This window comes from Aspergillus udagawae (assembly GCF_001078395.1).
Source record: "Aspergillus udagawae IFM 46973 DNA, scaffold_3, whole genome shotgun sequence".
Lineage (NCBI taxonomy): Eukaryota > Fungi > Ascomycota > Eurotiomycetes > Eurotiales > Aspergillaceae > Aspergillus > Aspergillus udagawae.
In genome coordinates this window covers 1,220,764-1,246,281 of record NW_025091266.1, presented here as the reverse complement: position 1 = coordinate 1,246,281, position 25,518 = coordinate 1,220,764, and the positions used below count along the sequence as shown (strand labels likewise).

The window sequence follows — 25,518 nt, the reverse complement described above, 5'->3', positions numbered from 1 at the left end:
TATATCAAAACCGCCAGACACGTAGTTTGAGCTTGGGGGAAAGATGGAATTAACAGAATGAGGAATGAAATGAGATGGTAACCAAGATTCAATTAGCTCAACTGAGCTGTGCGAAGCATTTGATAGAGTTGGGGAAGATACACAGGCAGGTCGGAGAAGAGCGGGACCACCATCCACAACTATATAGTCTAGAAGGAAGAGGGATCGGTTGAAGAAAAGTGATAGATAAACGCTTGCAAGCCGGTGATTTTAAAGTCGATGAAGACAGTTAGTCTAGATGGAAGCCAGGCTGATAGGTCGATGGGTCATCTCAAGACTTAAAAAGTGATGGCTCGGCCGGGGAGAGGAGCTTACCTCAGAACTGCCTACGTACGACCATCCAATTAATCTACTGCCGTAATTCCAGCTGTCAACTTGCGATACCACCATTGTCTGCTACTCATCTTCAGTCAACCTTCGCTTCAACAGAATCCAAAATTCATTGTTTATTTAGCGGCGCTGGAGTACTGATTGCTGAACAGAGTCAATTCACTCGGTAAGCGTTTGGAGACAACGTGTTCCTTGCAATCTATCCCAATAATACTAATTGCCCTAGGACAGCTCCCAGACAACTTCATTTGGCGACAGGTCGCACTGCTATTTGCCTCAACTCCCTGGACTGTCTATTCCAACGCTATCGTCATTTCAGATACTTCGCGTCCAAAGATACTCCATACTTTCAACATGATTTCCGACGACGACCTCTACCGCCTCGCCATCTTCCTTGGATCGTGCGCTATGATGATGATAGTACTCTACCATTTCCTCGAAGTCAATGCGAAGGACAATGCCATTGAAGGAGAAGTCCCTGATGTCAAGAAGTCGGTCGAAGGTTCTACTACGGCCGGTGTAACGCCGGCACCGGCTGCCGCGGGGGGCACATCAGCAATTGGAGGTGGGAAGGACCGGTAGCTATTGTATACTTGGAGATCGTGTTTCAGCATAAGGAGGTTTGATCTGTATGGAGGCGACTCAGAGAGTCGAGCAAATTGTCTGTAGAATACCCATGCAAGCATTGCAGTCGCAATGAACGTCCTCTTGAATTGTTTCATTGGCTTTGGATAAATGCTATGTCCAGTAAACTTGGAAAGATGCTCCAATCTCAGTGAGAATCAAAACGCCGAAATGCCCGCTCGATGCGAAAGAAGTCTCTGACGCCAATTGTTGTAATCACGATACAAACGACAGCTGAATAAAACACAAGATCGAAGGGGTATCATTAGACCTGAAATGCACTAGGACTCATGCCTCACTGCATAGACATCCTCATCGTTGCTCACTCTCCCAATCCTTGCGGGCGTAGCCAACTGGCATCCACCGGGGTCTAATCCATACCCAATATGTTCCTTCAGCCTCTGTACAGCCTTGAAGATCTCCCGGGCTTTCTCAATTTGTGTGTGGTTGCCATGGACACGGTTGAATGCGCGAATCGAACTGTAGCTTGCAGGGAATATTAGAGAGTCTTCGCCCTCTGGCTGAATAGACTTCGGGATGGTTTTAGGCACGGGACTTTCGCCGGCAACACGGCCCTCTAGATGGCAGGTAAAGACGAAAATTGTTAACCACTGAATCCATTGAGCAAAAAAAAAAAAAAAAAAAAAAAAAACATAATTTCAATCATCTCGAAGCTTTCTCACCAGTTGCAGGCACTGATGGTCCGTCGCCCAGCTTCCATGCGATAGACACCACATGTTCTGAAAGGACATGCTTGTACAATTGCACCGCCGGTAGGTTCTGTCGAAATGTACAGTTTTTCCATTGACACGTGAGCGTGTAAGGCACGTGAACTTTGAAGATGTGCTTCTTGAGCATTTCAAGATTGTGCAGCTCCGCTTGGCAATTCTCCCAGCCACACGTGTAGACCTGATACGGTATTTGGGAAGTGACAGGTATTGTAACCTCAATCTTAGAGCTCGCGGGCGGTCGCCCAGGAGGTCTTTTCCCGACCATACTGATTGATGGACGCGGAGACGACTTCGCCTTAGGAGACGGCTGTGACTTTGTACGTATTTGAATCGAGGGTCCGGGCTTTGATTGCGGCTGCGATGGGGGCTGTACTTGCAGTTGTACTTGGGGCGGAGGGTGCGACCTAGACTGGGGATCAGAGGGAGGCTGTACTTGACGCAGGGAATTTGGCTGAGATGGGGATTTTTGCTGAGGGCTTGTCTGTGATGCCTGTAACGTAAGCGGTGGCGGTGGCTGTACTTGTCTTAGTTGTTGAGGTTGTTGATGATGGTACGGCGGAGTTGCAGCAACACCAGCAAATGGAGGACGCGCCATGGCGGAAGTCAAAGGCGCTGGTGCGGAGAGCGGGTGTATGTCACGTGCTGTGGTTGTGTTATTGGCCTGCTTCTCTGGGTCTACAAGATCCCAGCGAAAGGTCTCCAAATCTGAAGCAGTGTCGAGTCCAACAAAGACATCTCGAAGGCGGAATAGATGATGATTCAGAGGAGCTTCCGTAGGATGGCGCCCAGACGCAATCAAAACATCCCGCGCGATTGTTTTCGGATCATATTGTAGCTTTTCCGCCGCGTCAGTCGCGTTCAGAGGTTTTGCTATATCCGTACGCGTTTTCAGGTAGCTCCTGTCCGTGGTGTCTTGCGGAGTAAAAGAATATTTCGAGAGACTTTCTTGAGGCGGCATTGACGGCATCGACATGGTCACAGTCGCGGCTGATTCAAGACGACGCCTCTTCGCATCATGCCCCCTAACGTCAGCACCAACGACCTCGGTCGCTCGTACAAATGGTGGGTAGTTCAGATACGACGAAGTATTTTGCGGTTGTGTCTGAGCGGAGTTCGCAGGCAGGAGTTGTGAGAAGGTCGAAGGAGGAGGAGGGGCAGGAGGTGGTTGTTTTGTCGTCGCAGGTGGGTTTGCCTGGTATTGCTGTCCTTCTTGATGAGAGGTAAAATGATAGGTACTTGATGAGGAATATGCTGTGTTCTGCGGCCTCACATATTGCTCAAGAGGAGCATATTGTGTTTGATAGTAGTACGGTTGGCGAATGTCGCTCAATGGTAGATGAGATGTAGGGGTGAAATCCAAAAGCGAATCCGGGTAGCCTTGAAAAGGCGACGGGAATGCGACATATTGATTCTGTTGAGGAAACTGTGAAGAACCTGTCTCTCGGTAATTCTGAAGCCATTCGAAGTAATCGTTCGCCATCTTTGGCGGACAATGTTGCTGCGGAGCAATTGAGGGGCCGGTTCAAAACGCTAAGCATGGTGCAAGATCAAGGACGGAGAGATCGGAGTGAGGTCAAACATGTCACTAAGAAGGACTATTTAGCAAGCGCGTATGTCTACCTTCGTCTCACTCGGTGCTGATGCGAGATTCAGTACTATGTAATGCGACACGCTCCATAGTGAGACTCAGGCCGATCCGCTCGCGCCCGAAGGCCGCGATAATAGGTCAGGCAGGGAGCTTTCCCCTTCTGGAGAGAGGGCCAACGTCAGCCAATCAGCGGAAAGCCGCCAACCCTAGCCTAAGCGGGATGTCATGTGACGCACATTCGGGCTCCCACACATTTTCGGCTAACACTTTGAGAATACAGCAAAAAGAGTCCTGTTTCGACGACGACTAACGACGACAACGTTCACCACGCCCGGTCATATCAGAAAAAGAGGCCTATCAAGATGACCGTCATGAACAACGGTATGTTCGACTTAATTTGTTCAATAAACCCTCATGGCAACTTCCTGTTCCTCGAATATGCCTTTTGATATTCTACTTTCTCGGAAGACACATTCTCAAACCGATTACACTCAGGAATTGTATTGGGAGGATACTGACTCTCGACTTCTCAATGATAGGAATCGCCTCTTCCCGCCGGAAGTCGCGCAAGGCGCACTTCAGCGCTCCCTCCAGCGAGCGCCGTGTTATCATGAGCGCTCCTCTGAGCAAGGAACTCCGTGAGAAGTACAACGTACGCCTCCCGTTATGCCACCTCTCCTAAACCGATCACCTCCCGTTGTCAGATTCTACACTCTTTGCTCGGAGGGACTTTCACAGGAGGATAGCCAGGGATCACTGCAAAGAACTGTGAAGGATGTTCGTTTCTGACAGATACCCTATAGGTTCGCGCCATCCCCATCCGCAAGGACGACGAGGTCACCGTTGTGCGCGGCTCCAACAAGGGACGCGAGGGAAAGATCACCACCGTCTACCGTCTCAAGTGGTGCGTTCACGTCGAGCGTGTCGCCCGTGAGAAGTCCAACGGCCAGAGCGTCCCTATCCCCATCCACCCCTCGAAGGTCGTTATCACCAAGCTTAAGCTGGACAAGGACCGCGAACAGATTCTGGAGCGCATCGGAAAGGGCCGTGAGGCTGCTAAGGCTCGTGCTTAAGGGACTTGTTTTCTGTGTTTCTTGTTGCAATAGGGGCGATGGCGTGGGAGTACATGAGATACTCAAAATGAGAAAATAAACCTGCTATGACCAGGCTTCCGTCTTCCAAGACAGGTGCACGCTATGAATGGAAAGAAAAAAAGTGCAAAATTTCTTCTTCATCTCATCTTTTGGGTTTGGCTCTGAGCGACATCAGTTTGCGTTCCTGATCCTTCCTCTCACCCGACACCTGCAGTGCATTCTAGGTAACTCCTCTCGAGAATACAACCGAAATCTCAGATCCGCTTCTTTTTTTGAATTCTTCACTCATTGATCTGATCTGGCGGCATCGGTTTAATTCTGAGTCTCAGGTTTCCCCCAGAACAAATCGCCCACAACGCCAACCACCAAACTCAAATCCCAGCCCTGAGGCAGCGCAGCGCACGGAATCAGTCAGCATGCCCGTTGCAGCAATCCGTGACATTGAGTTTTGACCACAGATGCGTTCAATTACAGGAACACCTCGTAGCTACCCGCTCCCCCTTCCCCCCATATTTTGGGATAGCGCCAGATTATCTCCTCATCAACCCCGTCCTTCCGGGCGGCTTCCCATGGTTGAAGAGGTATACGGCTGGCGCAGATTGAGCAGCGGAAAACAACCAAACTGGTATCAACCAGAGGTTATTTCCGCTCGCTTGCAGACTCGCACTGAGCGTTAGCTAGGAAGCTGCGAGTTTGATAGCGAGGGACATACTTCCGTAGAAGCTAGACATTGTTCCTTAGAAAATGAACCAATCTCATTGAAAATCAAATTTTTCCGATTTGATTAGATTGCCGCTACACTCATTGAATCTTGATACCGCTCGTTGTGAACAAAGCACGTGCGCCTGCAGGAGATATACCAAATGACCATGCGTTCATAAGCTAAATAAAGTAATGTGGAATTTCTGACCAGACAGTGATTCAATAACTGGTACCATATTATTATAGTAAACCGAATTCTCACTTATGTTGGAGAAACAGGCCTTTTTGTTAGCATTGAGTAGTACCCAGAACCAGCAATATATATTTCGCTTCCATCAGGATCGCTAACCGGATGACCAACGAATCAACGATCATAAAAATATGCGAGACAACAAGGTATATTTCCGAAGCAAATGATAGCGCTGGTACATTCATCGAATTCATGCTGTTACCTCAAGTGCGTAGGCTAAAATAGCAGCATAAAGCTGTAGAATCACATAGAGTAAATACAAGGCAAGCGATATCACAGACAAGACGGACAAAACGGTCACAATCGTAAATGCTATCGTAAGCTGGCAATCCACAGAGCTACTGACGTATGTTTTACAGTCGGAAAGGGTATGTGCACAGGAAAGAGGACATCACTCCCATCGTTCAGTGATGGCGGAGTCATGACTTGAAGAACGACAACAGCCCTACTTACTGTGCCCAACACACTTCCCCCAAGCCGGCAAGCCACATCCCATACCGACGAAAATATAGACGAGGAAGACCACCACAACAGCCAAAAGCACCATCAGCTTGATATTCTTCCACCACATCCGCCGCCGCAGACCGCGACTACGCACTCGGAAGTCGTGCGCGCTGCCCCCGAGCCGATCGGTCTTATCGACCAACAAATCAATCCGTTCACCACGCTCAAGTACCCGCTCAATGTTCTCTGTCATAATGTCACGGACGCTGTCGATCTCCCGTCGGGCTGAAGCAAGCGAGTCCGACGGCGGGGCGGTGTTGTATGTTTGGAGGAGAGAACGAAGCTCCGAGTTAAAAGCGGCACAGCCGTATGCGGGGAGAGAAGAGAAATCAGTGCTTGAAGGGGGGTAGGTCGATAGGAACTTGCGTTTCATCTCGAGGAGAAAGGCAAATGGAATGCGACGGCCTTGTTCGGCGGTCGCCACCACGATGTAGCTGAGAGGTGCATAGGAGTTCGGTTCTTGGCGACCAGCATCATCTGAAGAGCCTGTGGGTGAATCTGCGATGTAATGGACGAAGAGACGCTCATGTGTGTAAGTGAGCTTCTGGGCCTTGTCATGCGTGATCTTAGGGAGGATAATGGATGCTAGCGAAGAGGCTGCAGTAGAGGATGTCCCGGGTGACGAGTGCTCTGCAAGAATAGTTGTGCGGTGTGCTATACAAGAGCTGTTGAAGATCTGTTAGTCTAGAGCGTTGGGGACGTCACGAAATATGGGTAGAACATACTAGAGCAAGAAGCTCGAAGGTTGTGATGAGGAGGCCATAATGATGAGAGACCTTTGCTGGACGAACGATAATCAAGTCGGTCGCTCCAGGGATGAATAAGATGTAGGCTTCAATACCGAACTGATATTTTTCTGGTTCCCTATTCCTTCAACTCTGAAATTCAGGAGAGATTCCGTTGCAAGACGGCGGTGGAATTCCGTGACGTCGCCGCCAAGAACCCCAGATTATGTCACGTGCTGAGACATCTACAAAGGCCTACGAAAGAAGAGTAGCTGATCATTTACGCAGCACGTGGTGAGTATTGATTGGGAAGACCAAATGCACATTCGACTAATTTTAAGCAAATAATACCCCCAAACATCCGCTACATATTCAGTAAAGAAAGAATCAGCCACCAAACCAAATAGAGAGTCAAGACGTACCTGAACAGCGATGATCGAGTTTAGAGCGACCCTTCTTCTCCCATGTTGGTACGGGATTGAGTTGGTAGTCGCGATCCCGGCGTAAGAATGTGCGGCACTGTTAAAAAACAAGAGTCAGACAAATGAATCAATGATTCTGGACGACAATGTCAAGACAACCTTGGACAGCGTAATGGTCGCCTTTGATATCGAACGGGTGTGTCGCCCAGGGAAACACCCTTAGAACTCCATCTTCGCCCCAGTTGAAGAACTGAACGGATTGACCAACCGCGACAGCTCCGCGGAGCTGAGAGTACTGTCCATTCGTTACCCGCGTGTGATATATCTCAGCGAGCAGCCTTCTGAGTTCACTAGCAGCTCGCAAGCGGACCGATGTCTTGTCCTGATACACTGCAGTCGCGCAAGTGATGGCGAAGAAGGTGCCGAATCCTTCTGCACCAGGTCCGGTGACGATCATCGAATGCAGTCCGTAAGTCTCTGGTGTCTCGGGACTAGCTGCCTCGGGAATAGCTTTGATGATGAAGCCGTCTTCCGGGGCACAATGGAGTTTGAGGATCTGGTACCAGATCTCAGTAAGATCCCAAAGTCTGTTCTCACCGTCTAGGACATCAATGGTGGGCTTGACGCTGGGGGCTTGGCGATACTAAAGTATGTTAGCAAAGAAAAGGCTAAGCAGATGATGGAAATTACTTACAGTTCTCAGGGCGGGATGGACCTCGCTCGCTGGGACCCTTGGATCCCTGCGTGGTAGGTTGGAAGTCTTCCTGGAAGATGCGCCAGAGTTGCGGGTCAGAGCCTGCCTCCTGAGGTCATTGCTGGGTGGGTTCCTCGTAGGAGTGCGAGTTGCATGGTGTTGTGGGGGCATGGTGCAGTTGTTCAGGAATTGTTCGACCCTTTAATGGGAAAAGGTTGGCAGAGACGAGGCGAAGCGTATAGAGATGAGCTGAGAGCAGCAAGTGAGTTGGAGGGGTTTGGATGGCAAGGATTGACAGAGGAGGTGAGCTAGCTTTTATACTGAATTTGGCGAAGTTGGTGCTTTCATCAAGCTGACCTGTCTTACCAGTGCACAAAGACTGTTGTCTTGCAATGCAAGATTTCTGAAGAAAGGAATTCACAAGTCTGGTGCCCCAGACTTCTGAACCCATAATGATATCAACTCGACTTGTGTTTTTTTCTGTGCATCACTTATCTTTCTTTTGCGCTGCAACTCCTATGAAGAAGCAAGTGCATACAAAGCACTAAGCCGCATTTCGAAAACTATTGTCAAAAATAAAGGACAATGGCATGGTTTCATTGACTTGACAGTAAATCTCTAGCTAGCAAGACTTAAAGAAAGCAAACAAGCACCTTGTTAGTGTCTTATATTGAACATTCACCCTCGTTTGCACATAGGGTACCTCATTCCTTCTTAGACTTACTAGCTGAGACAAACCAGGTACTACTCAGCATGCTAGTGTCAACAAAGATACGACTAGAAAGGCCATGTGGACAAAGGTGTTTCAAAGAGCATTGTCACCTATACAACTGACGACAATACCTTTGTTCCTATAGACAACCCAATGGAATTTGGCTAAGCTCGAAGGGAGACCCTTTTCTTGATCTGAGACAGAATACATCGAGGATCAAGCGGTCTCCTCACTAGAGACACCCGAGAATTAGTTCATATCATGGTATACTAGCTGAAGGTTTCTAATATGTTCGGAGGACATGCTGTATGATTGTAACAATCGAAGGGCTCAATATCATTATTCATCAATCATAATGCGTTATTGGTGCAACATTCTTTCACCCCAAATCGTCCATCCCAAATCATGGGTTCCAAGTCGCCAAAGCAGATTATCAGCATTCAGGGACGTGAACTAGAGGCATTGTTGTCGTCCACATGCACCTCCTCAAAGTCACTCAAAAGGTCACTATGACTCGGAGAGCCCATAACAACGGTGCCGGTAGAGTCACTCGCAGAATCGAAGTCGAACTCCTCGTCATCGGCCGAGCTCAGATCGATCGATGTATCGTCATCAGCACTCTGCCATGAAAATGATACATGGTCGCTGTTCCTTTCACTGTCCTGATGACCAATATCGGTATCAATCGACATTATATCACTCTCATGACTTTCCGTAGCCTTGTGGGAGGCACCCTGAACTGTACTCTCAAACTCTGTGGGCGCGATGGTGGAATGCGACATCACAGAGGAGGCCGTACTGCCTGTATGGATTGCTGGTCCCGGGGTCGAGAAGCCTCCCGTCTCAAGTAATGGCACGTTATCATCAGTAAAGACGCCTCCGGATCCGTCATCATTGCCACCAGCCCACAACGGAAGATATTTGAACTCATTCTCCGTGAGACATGTCAGAGTATCAGTCAATTCGTAGAACATAGTCGAAGACCGGGGGGTGATCATCTGCTTTGCGTAGTCATTTACGTAGCGCTGAGCCTGAGCAAAGAAGCTCTCCAAGTCAAATTCAATCGCCTCAAGCGGTAGGACCAAATCAATACCCGGGAGGTTCTGAAGTTGGGGTGCGCTGTATACAGAAGACTCGAATCTGGGGGCATTTGCCATCATTTGGGGCCGGCTCGCATCCCAATTGAAGACTCTGCGCACAAACCTTCTGTAGAAAGAATTAAAGTCTACGACTCTGGCTATCAACTCTTTCCGTGATATACCACTGCTCCGCCAGTCTTCTTGCTCTGCGAACTGTGGAATGCTCTTGGCAAGAAAGGCAATAACGAAAGGCTTTGCGGAGCGAAATGGGCACTGGCCACTAAAACTCTCTATGGATAGACTGTGCCAAAATGTCCTACTAATTATGCGCTCTGTTGGTGACATCTCTTTGTAAGCGTTTGCGAAATTCGGAGGTGGATAGCCCTCATGGTCGTGTGAGCTGAGGGATGCTTTTCGGTCCCCCCTCTCAAAAACACGGCCTGTTAGTGGAGACAGTAAGGTGCTTCTCACAAAATCTTTCAGAGCAGCGAGAAGCTGGGACTTGGCTTTCTCTTCTTGTGAGGACTTTGGTTGGCAATGGTGAACTTTCTGAAACTCGGATAAATCATGGAGCCATGCCATGCTAGCCCCCATCAAGTGAACGAAACGATTTGTAACATGATCCAGGAAGCTCTTACTTGCGTACTCGATACGCTGGAGCTCGGTGTCATCTAGCGACTCACGGAGGCGTCCATGCCATGTCACCCGAGGCCTCCCCAAGTGAGCCGCTTCGTCCCCGTTAGCCAGCAGAAGTAGGGCCTCTTCCCCTACAAGGATAGAGAAGGTGTCCCGACAGAGGGAGGCGCACTGAATTCCACAAGCTATCCGATAGCTGATCTCCGGGTGGATCTCAAGGAATCGGACGTTGGTGGACTCATAAAACCAGGAAAGAATGAGGTCGCATATCTTCGGTGCCGTGGCGATATCATACAACTTCGCCAGGGCGAAAAACGTCCAAAGCTTGCAAGGGGTGTCAAGTTGAGGATGGAAGTCCTCCAGAGCCTGCAAGATCTGCTCAATGCCTGCATAATGACGAGAAGGAGAGTACTCCAGCGGTAGTACAAGCTTCTCGCGTTCTGCCTCGGGCGTTCCCACATAACCTTCCTGGGACAGCAGTCCGCCGAAGCCTTTGTGTGTATTTGTATCCAACGCCTCAACTTCTTCCTGCCCCCCGACGCACGAGATAGGGAGGCACCATCGTTTCTGACAGCGGGACCATGTCCTGATACCAAGTGGGCAAGAAAGCTCCGTGATGGTGATGACCGCATCTTCTCCCTCTGTCGGAGGAGTCAGATCTATAGCATACTTGAGCCCGTTTGTAAGCCCGTCAGTGAGTCCACGGCGCTTGACAATCCGAGCTTGCGTCCTCGGATTGAAGAGCTTCTTGAAGAACGGAGAATTAGTTTGCAAGAGCTTTCGGCTGTGTATACGGTGCGGGACATATCCCCTTGAGGCAGGTAAAATGGAGTTGGTCGACGAGCGTGGCGGTGAATCGATGAATACGAGAGTGTCTGCGTTGTCTAGAAGGAGCAGCGGCGGGCAGGGCTCTGGAGCGTTTCTGATCTCGGTCCTTGGGGGTGTTGGCCGGATGGGGATGTAGGTGGATCCCGAAGGAAATCGTGGCCACTGCCATTCCTTAAAAGTAGAGAAGCCCTCCTCAGCTCGTTCAGTAGTAGAGGAGTCCATATCCATACAGTGGAGACGTTATCCTCCGGTGCTAGCGTCAAGCCACCTCAGTTTGTAAATCGTCGCTGTATACCAAGGGTAGATGGGAGGAGAAGATGGAACCTCTGAGTCATGGACGAGAAACAATGCTTAAAAAATCATTAGATGCCCAGAATCTCCAAAGAAGATCACTAGGAGATTTCAAAAGGAAGAAGAAAAACATATTATTAAGAACATATGTCGAGTCAGCCTCATTCCTGTCATGTGTAATAAGGCTGCCTACGTGTGACCCCTGCTGCAACCCGATGGGAAAACTCATTTGCTTCCCTGTAGGCTTCCGTCTGGCTTTTATCGCGCACACTTGGGCTATGATGAGAAGAAAGATATGACACAGACAGCCACAAATGAAGTTTAAACCTGTACTGTGCTGTTTGGCCATATCACTAAATGGTGTTCATGGATCAAATAAGAATCTTGCTACGTCGCTTTTCCATGTTAAAGAAGATTATTGTGAAGCATTGAGATCACGCCTACCGACACTTTCTCTACCACAGGAAAACATTCCGCCCCAAAGAATATACGGGCAGTAGTAAGCTAGAAACACAAACATACAAAATAAATCAATGGTCTATCCATGGTACATATCCGAGCGTCCCTGGTTCCTGGTTCAAGTTTCAACGTGACGTCAAGTTATTGCAAAGATATAGTATCATTGGCAGGTCATTAGCCACAGACGACTACAACAGATGTTTCTGGACATATAGTTCCTGATCGAGGACTACAGCCCTCAGATCATTCGATCAAGAAACCTCACGACTAGACCAACCCAAATACCACCACACAAACCGTCCACCTCGGCATCAAAGGAACAAGAAATGGCAAAAAAAGGGCCCTTGACGCATGGCCACAAAGGAGCAGTCCAGTAGGTCACCTCATGCAAGATCTAACTGTATACCAGACGGCTATCTGACTTGAATCCCGTCTCGCTTTGACAGATCTCGAAATTTCGCCTTGGCGAGCATGTTCGGCGTTATAACTGGGGCGTGGCTGATGTTCCGTGCGCTTGCGCCCAAGCATGGGAGATATCTGGTTACCGACGAGGAGCGAGCGGCTGTGCAAGGTGGTCACGGTGATAAGTTCCCTGAGGGGAACAGGAGGGGGTTCGTGCCTGAGGAAATTATAAGGAAGAAATAGGGTCGATACTGGATGCTTGCTTCTATGGGGCTCACAAGTGACCTCCAGGAACATGGTACTGATAGTTTGGGTGGATCAGGCCTTATGGAACTCTGGTGAAGTAAGAACGACAGGTCATTTCATGATTCTGGCTCACTATATAGGGTATCAATTGCAGACTGATGTAAATGATATGAGACAGCCACTCGGTGATAGACACAACAAGCCAAAAAAGGAGATTTACGTCATTACTGCTCGCTTACAAGCCTGTGGTAGAAAGGAAATCATGAGCGCGTAGTATCATCATGTCATAGTCTCGTGGTCATGAGTCCGTTGATGGTCCATCGGACTGCATCCCCTCGCTGCTATTCTTGCTTTTGCGGGACCCTTGAGCCTTTTTCTTGGAATCCCTGCTCTCCATACGTTTCTTCTTGTCTCTGTGGGCGCTTCTCAGTTCGTCAGGTCGACTCTGGCTTCGACTGGACTCGCCCCGCCGGAGATCTTTAACTTCTTTCAACATCTCGCGGAATCCCTCTTCAATATTGTTCATGCGAGCCAGGACAAGCTTGCTCAGCATGTCTTGATTGCTACTAGAGCTGTCAGGTCGGGGGATGCCACCCGCGGCATATACCATTTGCGTCGTGAAGCTTGCAGGCAAAGCAGCCAAGAATCCATTTGCAATCGCCCTATTGTCGCCCAGGTCAGAGCCCAGCCCATATAGATGGGATGCATGACGGCGACCCCGGTATTGCGACTCGGTTGGTAAGAAGCCGCCCAAGTCAGGTACAGACATGGGATTTGACCTGGGCAAAGTCACGTTTTGAGAAACTCCAATATCCAAACTATGTCTTCTTTGCACCCATTGGTCTACAGAAGTTGCGGTGGCCGCATCATCTCCTGGCGAAGGCGTCTCCGCTTTGGGTCTGATGGGAAGAGGAGAAACGTCGGTTCCTTCGTCGTTGCTGACCGAGGGAACGGGGTTGTAAAGCATTGTCGCAGCGGAGTAATTCCGGGTGTGGAACTTGGGCCGCCGAGAAGGACTGTTTTTGCGTGATTTGACTCTCGCTGTGGAGGGCCGGGAGCTGTAGAATTTCGGTGTTGCTTTACCTGGACTCACACCGCTGTTTCTCTGAGAACTTGAAGAATTTGAACGGCGTACTTCTGTATCATCGCTGGTTAACTCATCGTCGCCTTCGATGTCCGTGTGCCGAGAAAGCTGCCGTATCCTGGCCGGAGACATATTGATTCGCTCACGACGCGGCGTGGCAGGCGAGGAGACAATATGACCGACGTGCCCTTCAGGATCTGACGTGGCAGAACGGTTGGAATCGGTGAATTCGCGGAGACTTCCAGTGGTCCTTCCTCGAAAGGGAAATCCAGACCTCCTGGGTGGTCTCTCCAATCGATCCACTTCATCCGAGTCCTGCTCATCGGGAGGATGTACAGGCCCAGACCCCATAGCTTGCATCCAATTGCTAACAATATTATTGCTCTTTCTCTGTTGCATCAGCCTCGGCGGACGCCGATTTGTCTCCTCCAAAGGATTCCGGAAAACTTCCTCAAGAGCGCGGTCTTTCTGATATGTTGCCACTGATGGCTCTCGTACAAGCCGAGGAGCCTGAGGATTAAATGATTTGAAGCGGCCATGACGGGGGCGGCTGCGAGACAAGGCGTCGGGATGGATCGAAGGATCAATGAGATCAATGGGCTCGCTTACTCTGGGACTGAGGATTGCCTTCTCGTAAAGGCAAATGGTGAAGAGGACCGGAAAATGTGTGATTTTGATGATAGTACGATTGAGTCGGATGAACTGTCTGAAAGGCATGAAATAACGGAGCGGCGTGACCAACCACGCAATGATATTAGTCGGTGCCACGTAGGAGAAAAGCGCATCTGACTTGACCATCGAAATAGTATTGACAGCAAACAAGAATTGATGCTCTTGATTGGCATTCTGAACAATTGCCATGAAAGAATTGGTCAGAACGGTAATAAGGATAGTCACCACCACAAAATGACAGATGAATAGGAAGAGTGTCAGAATGATCTTGCCCAGGATGTTGTAATCATCCCAGAGCGTCCACGCAGCGGGAGTGAATCCCATCAACATCTGGAAGAGGGCATAAGCAACAGACGCAGGGGTATGCTCTTCAATGTTGCCAAAGGATAGAGTGAAGGCGACAAAAAACCCACTGCACGTAATGGCGACCAGAAGAAATACTGCAACCAAATCCGAAGCCATTATGCGGAACGCAATAAGCAATTGCGAAAAATATCGGTAGTGATCCAGGACCGAAAAGAGTCGGGGAAAGAGGAGAACCGCATTGGCGGCGAGGATGTCATATGCTCTATCGGCGATTGCGTGATTGTATGGGCTGGGCATCAGAGCACCGTATAGCCGCATGCAATAATAGCAAAAGAGGAGGAATAGAATCCCGAGGTCAAACAGGTTCCAGAAGCTCATCAGATATAGACTAAAGCCCTGTTCGTTGAAACCAACGATTTCGTCAAGCATGAACCCTGCGCTCCAAAACCAGAAGATAAGCTCCAGAGAGGAGATATCCACTCGCCGTTGCACCAGAACTGCGAGAAACAAGCCTAGGAGAACAGCAAATGACAGTGTGGATAAAAATTGCCGGTATCGAGGCACCCTAAGTCGGGAGAGCTTGAAGAGAGAGGCGTCTCTTGGATCGTAAAGCGTCACTGACCGTCGTGGCCTGGAGACCAGCTGCGCTGAACTGTGGGATGCTGCGAGAGCAGTGCCGTATGCGGGGCCTCCATCCCGTTGTGCTGCCGTTGGAGTACGATGAAGATTATCGGCAGCTGAATGGAAGACTATTGTGCCAGCCCAAATTGCTTCCAGCTGCTGTACCACTACAGGATGAGCTAAGAACCGTTTCGCCTGAGCGCGAATAGCAACCTCGAGGCAGGAAATACGGGCAACGCCTGCCAGTGGTTTGTTGCCGGTTCCAGGATACTTGCCCGATGTTTCTTGGAAGCCTTGAGCCACAGGTGACGTCTGGCCTTGCAGGGGATAAAATTCGTAAGAAAGCGCATCAATCAACTCCCTGGTCGAGTATTCCCGCAGGAGCTTGATCGCAAGAAGTTCGCTCACCATGGCTCTTGTCTGGGACGCACCACTGTTTCCAGGGTTCAAGTGAATCTCCTTATTGAACTGCAAGCAGTTTGCCATCAGAGCGTATAATGTTCCACGTGAGAAGTGTAATGATATAATCTTCTGCTGGATCGGCTTCACCAGAAACTGTGAGATCTGGGGAGAACGCAATTGGTCCCATGTCAGCGTGGTTTCGCATCGCGACTCGATCAACAGTCGAATCGCATGAGTAATATCATAGACCGGAAGAGCATCTGTTCAAAAGCGGAACCATATTTAGTCCTTGTATTATATGAAACCTGAAAAATCCCAGGAAGAGATGACCATACCTAGATGCGAAGCAGAGAATATGGGAAGAAGAGGAGTCGACTCAACAGGACGATCTTCTTCCTCCTGATCTGCATCCTCACAAAGATCATCTGCATGTTGACAGTCCTCGTCATCAAGCAGTGCGCCATGAGTCTCGTTGTATCTCATCTCAGGACTTGCATGTTGACCCTGATCCTGACGAAAAAGCCAAGGACCTTCTCGAGTCGTGTAAGGGGATGAAAATGGGGAACGTTCCGCGTAAACTCTTCGTTTCTTCGGGCGGAGGAGAGAGGCGAGCATCATTTCTAGACTGGATTCCAATATTTCAAGGGTTGACCAATTGAGCGATAACAGTCCAAGGCATCCCGGTTGGCGAACGCAGCGTAACGTGGGCGGCGCGTTTTTCTTGTCAAGCTATGGAGAGGGGAGTCGTGTGGGGAAAGACGAAACAAAGGCCGTAAATAATAAACATTAGATGATTAGGACAGGAAGCGGTCCGCGTGATTAGAAAGAAGAGCTTGTTTTGAGGGCTCAAAAGCCTTAATTAAAGCAACTGAAGGCTGCAAAGCAAAAAAACACGAATGTCGAGGCTCGCGAGGGCTGGCTGGCTTTAGATAATTCACGCAGTGCACATGCGCCTGCTGCAGTGTGGGGGGAAGATCTACCCATGCATGAAGAGATAGTGTTAGGTATACTGTCCTCGTTACAGATCTAGAGCGGCAAACCTATCATTTCCCAGTCATGACTATGCTCATAGCGTCATAGCCATCTTCTCTCCCTACAGCATGGACTCAAGAAGGTCCGTAAGTCCTAAGAGTACTACAACTAGGTAGAGAAGGTCTACTGAGCAAGGATTGACTACTGAAATTGCTTAAAACAATGCAGCTAGTTTGTAGGGGACTATGGGAGGTTGAGTCTTAAGGTAGGCTAGTAGAGCTTTGATTCTGGGCTGGCCCGGAACTCTGGCTGGGTTTACCGGGACCTTCATACTGAAAGATTGCTCCTGTGCCCCCCAAGTTCCAATTTCAAGTGAGGGGTGAGATGGAGCATGGTCACTCATGTCATGAACTCGTGCAACTCAGAGAAACGGTGTAAGAAAACAAAGGCGCGAGCATCTACAGTTCTGAATAATGACATGATAATGCGGATTAATGCTTGCTCTGATTTAGAGAGGTATTTTTTGAGGAAATGTGTAAACAATAGGGTTTTCCAGCGTACTCCAGTACCTTGCTCAAAGCTCGATGTCTCTCGGTTGGTACATATTGCATTCGCTGAAAACTCAAGTTTCCTATGACGAAACCAAAGACGAAAAACAGTATCCAGGCCGCTGGTATGGGGCTAGGAGAGGAAGCGCCCCCCCACTCCTGGTTTATTACTGGCTTGGAGGTGAAATCCCTGTTTTCGGTACTTCGTATTTAAAGAGCCGCGACTCTGGTGAGAGAACTCACCAGATAGGACACCCTTTGACGGTCTTCCGATTGTAAGGTAAAGTTTTGGAATGAGTTCTTGTACTGTCTATGCAATCATTTGGCTTGTAATCAATATCGAAGCTATCTATTTGCGTCTGTCCTCAACTGATGCACGGAGCAGGCATGAGAGACAAGGTGTTGGGAAAAAGCTCACCGCCTGCAACCTTTTCTTGCTCTAGTCCAAGTTCTCGAAGAGGCAGCTAACCGAATCTGGGTAGTGAGTGGCGTGGGATAGATTGGAAAGGCCAGCATAGTTTACGTCTGCCAAGGGTGGCATGGAAAATTAAAGGGGAAAAAAAAAAAAGGGTAGCCTACCGGGCTTCGCTTGTTTTTTGCTCTCAATACTACCTAGACACTGCATAAATGATCAACTGGTTGTTGAAGCGATACAAAACTTATAATTTATTCTTGCCTATGTAGATATCTTGGTGTACTGTACTGTGAGATCGAGTCTCAAAGCACCATTCCGTGGGGCCATGGAAGAAAGAGGAAAAAAAAAGTCTGCGGGCGGTAAAGACCAGCAGAATGGCCCCGATCCCCGGATCGGTCAAGACAGTTAGTCCAATGAGAGAGCTTCGTGAGCACCCCATACACAAAATTTTATTCTGCCGTTCGCACGAGAATTCTTTCTCCTCTTCTTCTATATTCCTCTTCCTGTGCTGAAGCAGTAGAGAAACACTCCTCCTCTATTCTTACCAGCAAGAAGAGTCTTGGAGGCTGCTGATGCTACGGTAGAGTGAGAAACCTGCCAGTTTGTCCCCGAGAGGACCTTTTCCTCCCCCATCAGATACCGCAATGCCCCAGTCCACCGGTAACGACGAGGTCGCTCTCCCCTCCAGCCCTTTGTCTGGAGGGGCCGTGTCCTACAATCAGATCAACAAGGAACTGCATCCACTCCCATCAATGGAGTCAGGTAATGGAGCTGTGATTCCGCCTGCTTCTGCCCGAGTAAGAGGCAGCAGCGGCAAGATGTTCGCCCTCGAACTCGAGGATGGCACAGTCTACCAGGGCTACAGCTTTGGTGCTGAGAAGAGTGTGGCAGGAGAGTTGGTTTTCCAGACCGGTATGGTGGGATACCCAGAGTCGATCACTGATCCCTCCTACCGCGGCCAGATCCTGGTCATCACCTTCCCTCTGGTGGGCAACTACGGTGTGCCCTCCCGTCAGACCATGGACGAGCTTCTGAAGACATTGCCCAAATACTTCGAGTCTACAGAGATCCACGTTGCAGCTCTCGTTGTTGCAACATACGCCGGGGAGGATTACTCTCACTTCCTCGCCGAGTCGTCCCTCGGACAATGGCTCAAGGAGCAGGGCGTCCCCGCCATGCACGGAGTGGACACCCGTGCTCTGACCAAGCGCATCCGTGAGAAGGGTAGCATGCTCGGCCGCATGATGCTTTCAAAGTCTGAAGTCGCCGATGGCGTCGTGGAGGTGACTTCTGGCGACAAAGACAGCTGGAGGTCATCCTTCGAACAGATCGAATGGGTAGACCCCAACAAGAAGAACCTCGTGAGCGAAGGTAGGTTTTTGACAATCGAAAATGCGCTTTTAAAAGGTTCGATATCTGACATAATCCTCAGTTTCGATCCGTGAGCCTCGCCTTTTCACACCTCCCGAGAATGTCGCCCTCAAACACCCATCTGGCCGCCCAGTTCGCGTCCTTTGCTTGGACGTTGGTATGAAGTTCAACCAGCTACGCTGCTTGCTTGCTCGTGGTGTTGAGGTTCTCGTTGTACCGTGGGACTACGATTTCCCCAAGCTTGCCGGCAAGGACTACGACGGTCTGTTCGTGTCGAACGGTCCCGGTGACCCAGCGATGCTCTCTCAAACCGTGAACAATCTATCCAAGACCCTGGAGGAGGGCAGAACTCCTATCTTTGGTATTTGCTTGGGTCACCAGTTGATTGCTCGTTCCGTTGGCGCCCAGACGCTTAAGATGAAGTTCGGTAACCGCGGTCACAACATCCCCTGTACCAGCATGCTGTCGGGCAAGTGCCACATCACCTCCCAGAACCACGGTTACGCTGTCGATTCCTCAACTCTTCCCGAGGGCTGGGAGGAGCTTTTCGTCAACGCAAACGATGGGAGCAACGAAGGTATCCGGCATGTGAGCCGCCCTTTCTTCAGTGTGCAATTCCATCCCGAAAGCACACCCGGTCCCCGGGACACTGAGTATCTCTTCGATGTGTTCATCAACACTATCAAGAACACTCTTGCCTCTTCTGATGCTCTTCAGAAGCCTGTCTCTTTCCCTGGTGGAACAAAGGCCGAGAACATCAAGACATCGCCACGTGTCTCTGTCAAGAAGGTTCTGATCCTCGGAAGTGGTGGCCTCAGCATTGGTCAAGCTGGAGAATTCGACTACTCTGGTAGCCAGGCTATCAAGGCCTTGAAGGAAGAAGGAATCTACACTATCCTCATCAATCCCAATATTGCCACTATCCAGACTTCCAAGGGTCTTGCGGATAAGGTTTACTTCCTCCCCGTCAACGCGGATTTTGTGCGCAAGGTTATCAAGCACGAGCGACCTGATGCCATCTATGTCACATTTGGTGGCCAGACCGCCCTCCAAGTTGGTATCCAGCTTAAGGATGAGTTTGAATCTCTCGGTGTCAAGGTCCTTGGTACGCCCATTGACACCATCATCACAACCGAGGACCGTGAGTTCTTTGCGCGAAGCATGGAGTCCATCAACGAGAAGTGCGCCAAGTCTGCGTCTGCCTCCAACTTGGAGGAGGCTCTCAGTGTCGTTGAGGATATCGGATTCCCCGTCATCGTCCGTGCTGCCTATGCGCTAGGTGGCCTTGGCAGTGGTTTCGCCGATGACATGGATCAGTTGAAGGAGCTGTGTGCGAAGGCTTTCGCCGTCAGTCCCCAGGTTCTGATCGAAAAGAGTATGAAGGGCTGGAAGGAAATTGAGTACGAGGTAGTTCGTGATTGCCAGGACAACTGCATCACTGTCTGCAACATGGAGAACTTTGATCCACTCGGTATTCACACCGGTGACTCTATTGTCGTTGCACCTTCGCAGACTCTGTCTGATGAGGATTACAACATGTTGCGTACTACCGCCGTCAATGTCATTCGCCATCTTGGTGTTGTCGGAGAGTGCAACATTCAATATGCCTTGAACCCCTTCTCAAAGGAGTACTGCATCATCGAGGTCAATGCTCGTCTGTCCAGATCTTCTGCCCTTGCTTCCAAGGCCACCGGTTACCCTCTTGCCTTCATCGCCGCTAAGCTTGGTCTGGGCATTCCGCTCAACGAGATCAAGAACTCTGTCACTAAGGTCACCTGTGCCTGCTTCGAGCCATCCCTGGACTACTGTGTGGTGAAGATTCCCCGTTGGGATCTCAAGAAATTCACCCGTGTGTCGACCCAACTTGGCTCTTCGATGAAGAGTGTTGGTGAAGTTATGGCCATTGGGCGTACCTTTGAGGAAGCGATTCAGAAAGCCATTCGCTCCGTTGACTTCCACAACCCGGGGTTCAATGAAAACAACGCACTGATGTCTATCGATCAAGAACTCCAGACGCCTTCAGATCAACGTCTATTCGCTATTGCCAATGCCATGGCTGCTGGCTACAGCGTCGATGACATCTGGAAGCTTACTAGGATTGATAAGTGGTTCCTCAGCAGACTCAAGCGCTTGAGTGACTTTGGCAAGCTCATGAACACCTACAATGCAGCTACTGTTCCTCGACCTCTTCTGCGCGAGGCCAAGCAGCTCGGTTTCTCCGATCGCCAACTCGCCAAGTTCCTGAGTTCGAACGAGCTCTCCGTCCGGCGGCTACGTGTTGAAGCTGGCATTGTCCCCATTGTCAAGCAGATTGACACCGTCGCTGCTGAATTTCCCTCAGTGACCAACTACTTGTACCTCACATACAATGCGTCTGCCCATGATGTTGCTTTCGACGATAATGGTATCATGGTCTTGGGCTCTGGTGTCTACAGAATCGGTTCCTCTGTTGAGTTCGACTGGTGTTCTGTGCGTACCATTCGAACCCTCCGTCAGCAGGGCCACAAGACTGTCATGGTTAACTACAACCCTGAAACTGTCAGTACCGATTACGATGAGGCTGACCGGTTGTACTTCGAAAACATCAACCTTGAAACCGTTCTGGACATTTACCAGCTGGAGTCCTCTAGTGGCGTGGTCATTTCGATGGGCGGTCAAACCCCGAACAACATCGCTCTTCCCCTCCACCGTCTCAATGTTAAAATTTTGGGTACCTCTCCTGAGATGATTGACAGCGCCGAGAACCGTTACAAATTTTCTCGCATGCTTGACCGTATCGGTGTTGATCAGCCTGCCTGGAAGGAACTCACCAGCATCGAAGAGGCCAAGGGATTCTGCGACAAGGTCGGCTACCCAGTGCTTGTCCGGCCCTCCTACGTGCTTTCGGGAGCTGCCATGAACACCGTCTATTCCGAGCACGATCTTGCTACCTATCTCAACCAGGCGGCCGATGTTTCACGCGAACACCCCGTCGTTATCACCAAGTACATCGAGAACGCCAAGGAGATTGAGATGGATGCCGTCGCTCGTAACGGTGTCATGGTCGGACATTTCATCTCTGAGCATGTTGAGAACGCTGGTGTCCACTCTGGAGATGCGACCCTGATCTTGCCACCTCAGGATCTTGACCCTGAGACCGTTCGGCGTATCGAAGAGGCTACCGCTAAGATCGGAAACGCTCTGAATGTCACTGGTCCCTTCAACATTCAATTTATTGCTAAAGACAACGATATCAAGGTCATTGAGTGCAATGTCAGAGCTTCTCGTTCATTCCCCTTCGTGTCGAAGGTCATGGGCGTCGACCTGATTGAGATGGCTACCAAGGCGATGATTGGCAAGCCTTTCGCTGAGTACCCTCCAGTGACCATCCCTAAGAATTACGTTGGTGTCAAGGTCCCTCAGTTCTCTTTCTCTCGTCTCTCCGGTGCCGACCCCGTTCTGGGCGTTGAGATGGCTTCTACTGGTGAAGTTGCTTCCTTCGGTCGCGACAAGTACGAAGCTTACCTCAAGGCTCTGATCTCCACTGGTTTCCGTCTTCCCAAGAAGAACATCTTGTTCTCAATTGGTTCTTACAAGGAGAAGATGGAGATGCTGCCGTCTATCAAGAAGTTGCACCAGTTGGGATTCAATCTCTTTGCTACCTCTGGTACTGCCGACTTCCTGAAGGAGAATGGAGTGCCTGTCAAGTATCTGGAGGTTCTTCCTGGCCAGGAAGACGAACTTAAGTCCGAGTATTCCCTTACTCAGCACTTGGCGAACAACCTCATTGACCTTTACATCAACTTACCATCCAACAACCGCTTCAGACGTCCTGCGAACTACATGAGTAAGGGTTACCGGACTCGTCGTATGGCCGTCGACTACCAAACCCCTCTGGTCACCAACGTGAAGAACGCCAAGATCTTGATCGAAGCCATCGCTCGCCACTACGCCCTGAACGTGCAGACCATTGATTATCAGACCAGCCATCGCACCATCATCTTGCCTGGCTTGATCAACACAACCGCCTTTGTTCCTGGTCTGGTCACTCCCGGTTCCAATGACTTTGAGCTTGTCACCAAGGCTTCGATTGCTGCTGGTTTCAGCATGATTCGCGTCATGCCCGTGGGTGTCGAGGCTTCTGTCACGGATGCTCGCGCCCTCAGAGTTGCTCAACAGAATGCTCAGAAGGCTTCCTACTGTGACTTCAACTTCTCCATTGTGGCGACTTCTACCAACTCCGAGCAGGTCGGCCAAGTCACCGGAGAGGTCGGCTCTCTGTTCATTCCTTTCAATCATCTGTCTGGAAATATCAGCAAGGTCACTGCTGTGACAAACCACTTCTCTGTGTGGCCCTCGAACAAGCCCATGATCACCGACGCCAAGTCTACTGATCTCGCGTCAATCTTGTTGCTGGCAAGCCTTCACAACCGCAACGTCCACGTCATGAGCGTCACCTCGAAGGAAGATATCAACCTCATCGCTCTCAGCAAGGAGAAGGGTCTGAAGGTCACTTGCGACGTCTCGATCTTCTGTCTTTTCCTCTCTAGAGAAGAATTCCCCGACTGCAACTGCTTGCCGTCTGCTGAGGACCAGAAGGCCCTGTGGGAGCACATCAGCACTATTGATGTTTTCTCCATCGGCAGTATCCCCTTCCAGCTCGCTGGTAAGCAGGCCTCTCCGGTTTCTGGTATTGCTGAGTCGTTGCCATTGCTCTTCACCGCTGTGTCAGAGGGTCGCCTTACCGTTGAGGATATTGTGTCTCGTCTTTACGAAAACCCCAAGAAGATCTTCGAGCTTCACGACCAAGCCGACAGTTCTGTCGAGATCGAAGTTGACCGCCCATACCTCTTCCAGAGCCCGTACTGGTCTCCCTTCAATGGCAGGAGCTTGCGGGGTGCTGTTCAACGGGTTACCTTCCAGGGCAAGACCTCTTGCCTCGATGGTGAAGTGACTCGGGATGCTCCCAAGGGAACAGATATGTCTGGCCATCGTATTGTTCCTGCGTCTCCATCTGTCAAGGCTATGTCTCCCATGGTCCAGGCTCGCCCGGAGAGTTCTCTTGATAGGAGACTGTCGATTTCTGGAACTCCAGGTCGCCTTTTCAAGCCAAGGCCCGCTGAGTCGGCCGCCAATGAGCTCGGTCCTCCTCTGTACACTCCTGTACAGACTTCCTCCCCCCTGCGCGATTTGCTGTCGCGGTCACCCTTCAGACAGAAACATGTTCTCTCTGTCAACCAGTTCACCCGTGCTGACCTGCACCTGCTCTTCACGGTGGCTCAGGAGATGCGCCTCGGCGTTCAGCGCCAGGGTGTCCTTGACATACTGAAGGGTCGTGTTCTGACCACTCTCTTTTATGAACCTTCGACCCGCACATCGGCATCCTTTGACGCTGCCATGCAGCGTCTCGGCGGACGGACTATTGCCATCTCGACCGAGCACTCTTCTACCAAGAAGGGTGAGACCTTGCAGGATACCGTCCGCACCCTGGGTTGCTACGGAGATGCCGTTGTTCTGCGTCACCCCGATCCCAGCAGCGCTGAGACAGCGGCTAAATTCTCGCCAGTGCCGGTCATCAACGGCGGAAATGGCAGCGTCGAGCACCCTACTCAAGCATTCCTCGATCTCTTCACCATCCGGGAAGAGCTGGGAACTGTCACTGGCTTGACGATCACCTTCACTGGTGACCTGAGATACGGACGTACCATCCACTCTCTCATCAAGCTGCTCCAGTTCTATGACGTGCGCGTCCAGCTTGTTGCGCCCAAGGATCTTTCTCTTCCCGAGGAAGTTCGCCAGACGGTCGTCGCATCAGGACAGCTTGTGCTCGAGTCTGACGAGCTGACACCAGAGATCGTTGCGCGCTCCGACGTCCTGTACTGCACTCGTGTACAGAAGGAGCGGTTCGCTGATCTCGAACAGTACGAGCGTCTTAAGAACAGCTTCGTCATTGACAACGCTCTCATGAAGCACGCCAAGAGCCACATGGTCGTGATGCACCCCCTGCCTAGGAATGCAGAGATCGCCGAGGAGGTTGATTTCGACCAGCGGGCAGCGTACTTCAGACAGGTTAGTTGCCTTTGTTTTTTCGTCTCTCAGTGTGTCGAGTTGTGCTGACTTATATCTACAGATGAGATATGGCCTCTACTGCCGTATGGCTCTGCTTGCGTTGATCCTGGCACCATAGGTCATCTCATGTTCTATATAGGGAAGGGATGCTGATGACTCGTGTGGTCAAGCATTCCATTAATCCTCTCTTCTTTTTTGTTTTCCGATTTTCTTTCAGCACGTCATGTCCATGTCTCAGAAAAGTTATGCAGTGTTTATACACGTAGGCTTCCGCGAGGAATACTAGATATACTCGCCTTATAGATTAGATGAATCTCTCTTATGAACCACATGATCCCGTTACGTGTTATGTATGTGTTGTATGTTTGGGGTGTATTGTGTGTTTTGTGTGTTTTGTGGGTTTTATGTGTGGTGTGTGTGGTTTATGTGGTGTCTGTTTTCGTTTTCTCTCTTTTGCTTTTCATTTTCTTTCATTTCGTTGTTCATTTTTCCTTTTTATTTCCTTTTCATCTTTTCCTTTCTACCCGGGCGTGGATTTGGGACGGTCATGGGTTGGGTTTTTGGGTTTTGGATTCGATTTCTCTCGGATAGGTTGGGAATTTTTCAAACGGGCGTTTATCGGTCAAGGTTTCTGGGTGGGACAGGACACTGCAAGGCTATCAGAGATACCCATTTCATCGATGCATTTCAATCATTCCGCATCATTTCAATGAGACTTGACTT

At 50.1% G+C, this 25,518-nt stretch overlaps 8 protein-coding genes across 8 annotated transcripts; 3 read left to right on the top strand and 5 right to left on the bottom strand.

Moving 5' to 3' along the window:
* Positions 1 to 723: 723 nt before the first annotated feature.
* Aud_004295 (dolichyl-diphosphooligosaccharide--protein glycosyltransferase subunit 4) lies at positions 724 to 951 on the top strand (the record flags this gene model as incomplete). The annotated part of the gene is made up of 1 exon (XM_043289235.1): positions 724 to 951. One exon carries the CDS (start codon positions 724 to 726, stop codon positions 949 to 951), a length of 228 nt encoding a protein of 75 aa, XP_043145170.1.
* Positions 952 to 1,274: 323 nt separating this feature from the next.
* Aud_004294 (putative C2H2 finger domain protein) lies at positions 1,275 to 3,204 on the bottom strand (the record flags this gene model as incomplete). The annotated part of the gene is made up of 2 exons (XM_043289234.1): positions 1,275 to 1,570; positions 1,677 to 3,204. 2 exons carry the CDS (start codon positions 3,202 to 3,204, stop codon positions 1,275 to 1,277), a joined length of 1,824 nt encoding a protein of 607 aa, XP_043145169.1.
* A 470-nt stretch (positions 3,205 to 3,674) lies between these two features.
* Aud_004293 (60S ribosomal protein uL24) lies at positions 3,675 to 4,385 on the top strand (the record flags this gene model as incomplete). Its single annotated transcript, XM_043289233.1, has 3 exons — positions 3,675 to 3,693; positions 3,852 to 3,964; positions 4,116 to 4,385. The coding sequence occupies 3 exons, from the start codon at positions 3,675 to 3,677 to the stop codon at positions 4,383 to 4,385; spliced, it is 402 nt and encodes a 133-aa protein (XP_043145168.1).
* A 1,418-nt stretch (positions 4,386 to 5,803) lies between these two features.
* Aud_004292 (synaptobrevin family protein) lies at positions 5,804 to 6,625 on the bottom strand (the record flags this gene model as incomplete). The annotated part of the gene is made up of 2 exons (XM_043289232.1): positions 5,804 to 6,527; positions 6,588 to 6,625. 2 exons carry the CDS (start codon positions 6,623 to 6,625, stop codon positions 5,804 to 5,806), a joined length of 762 nt encoding a protein of 253 aa, XP_043145167.1.
* A 511-nt stretch (positions 6,626 to 7,136) lies between these two features.
* On the bottom strand, positions 7,137 to 7,874 carry Aud_004291 (uncharacterized protein; the record flags this gene model as incomplete). Its single annotated transcript, XM_043289231.1, has 2 exons — positions 7,137 to 7,652; positions 7,704 to 7,874. The coding sequence occupies 2 exons, from the start codon at positions 7,872 to 7,874 to the stop codon at positions 7,137 to 7,139; spliced, it is 687 nt and encodes a 228-aa protein (XP_043145166.1).
* Positions 7,875 to 8,855: 981 nt separating this feature from the next.
* On the bottom strand, positions 8,856 to 11,180 carry Aud_004290 (uncharacterized protein; the record flags this gene model as incomplete). Its single annotated transcript, XM_043289230.1, has 1 exon — positions 8,856 to 11,180. The coding sequence occupies one exon, from the start codon at positions 11,178 to 11,180 to the stop codon at positions 8,856 to 8,858; it is 2,325 nt and encodes a 774-aa protein (XP_043145165.1).
* Positions 11,181 to 12,654: 1,474 nt separating this feature from the next.
* Positions 12,655 to 15,924, bottom strand: Aud_004289 (ion transporter; the record flags this gene model as incomplete). Its single annotated transcript, XM_043289229.1, has 2 exons — positions 12,655 to 15,701; positions 15,777 to 15,924. The coding sequence occupies 2 exons, from the start codon at positions 15,922 to 15,924 to the stop codon at positions 12,655 to 12,657; spliced, it is 3,195 nt and encodes a 1,064-aa protein (XP_043145164.1).
* A 2,096-nt stretch (positions 15,925 to 18,020) lies between these two features.
* On the top strand, positions 18,021 to 24,913 carry Aud_004288 (bifunctional carbamoylphosphate synthetase/aspartate transcarbamylase; the record flags this gene model as incomplete). Its single annotated transcript, XM_043289228.1, has 3 exons — positions 18,021 to 18,747; positions 18,809 to 24,795; positions 24,857 to 24,913. 3 exons carry the CDS (start codon positions 18,021 to 18,023, stop codon positions 24,911 to 24,913), a joined length of 6,771 nt encoding a protein of 2,256 aa, XP_043145163.1.
* Positions 24,914 to 25,518: the final 605 nt, after the last annotated feature.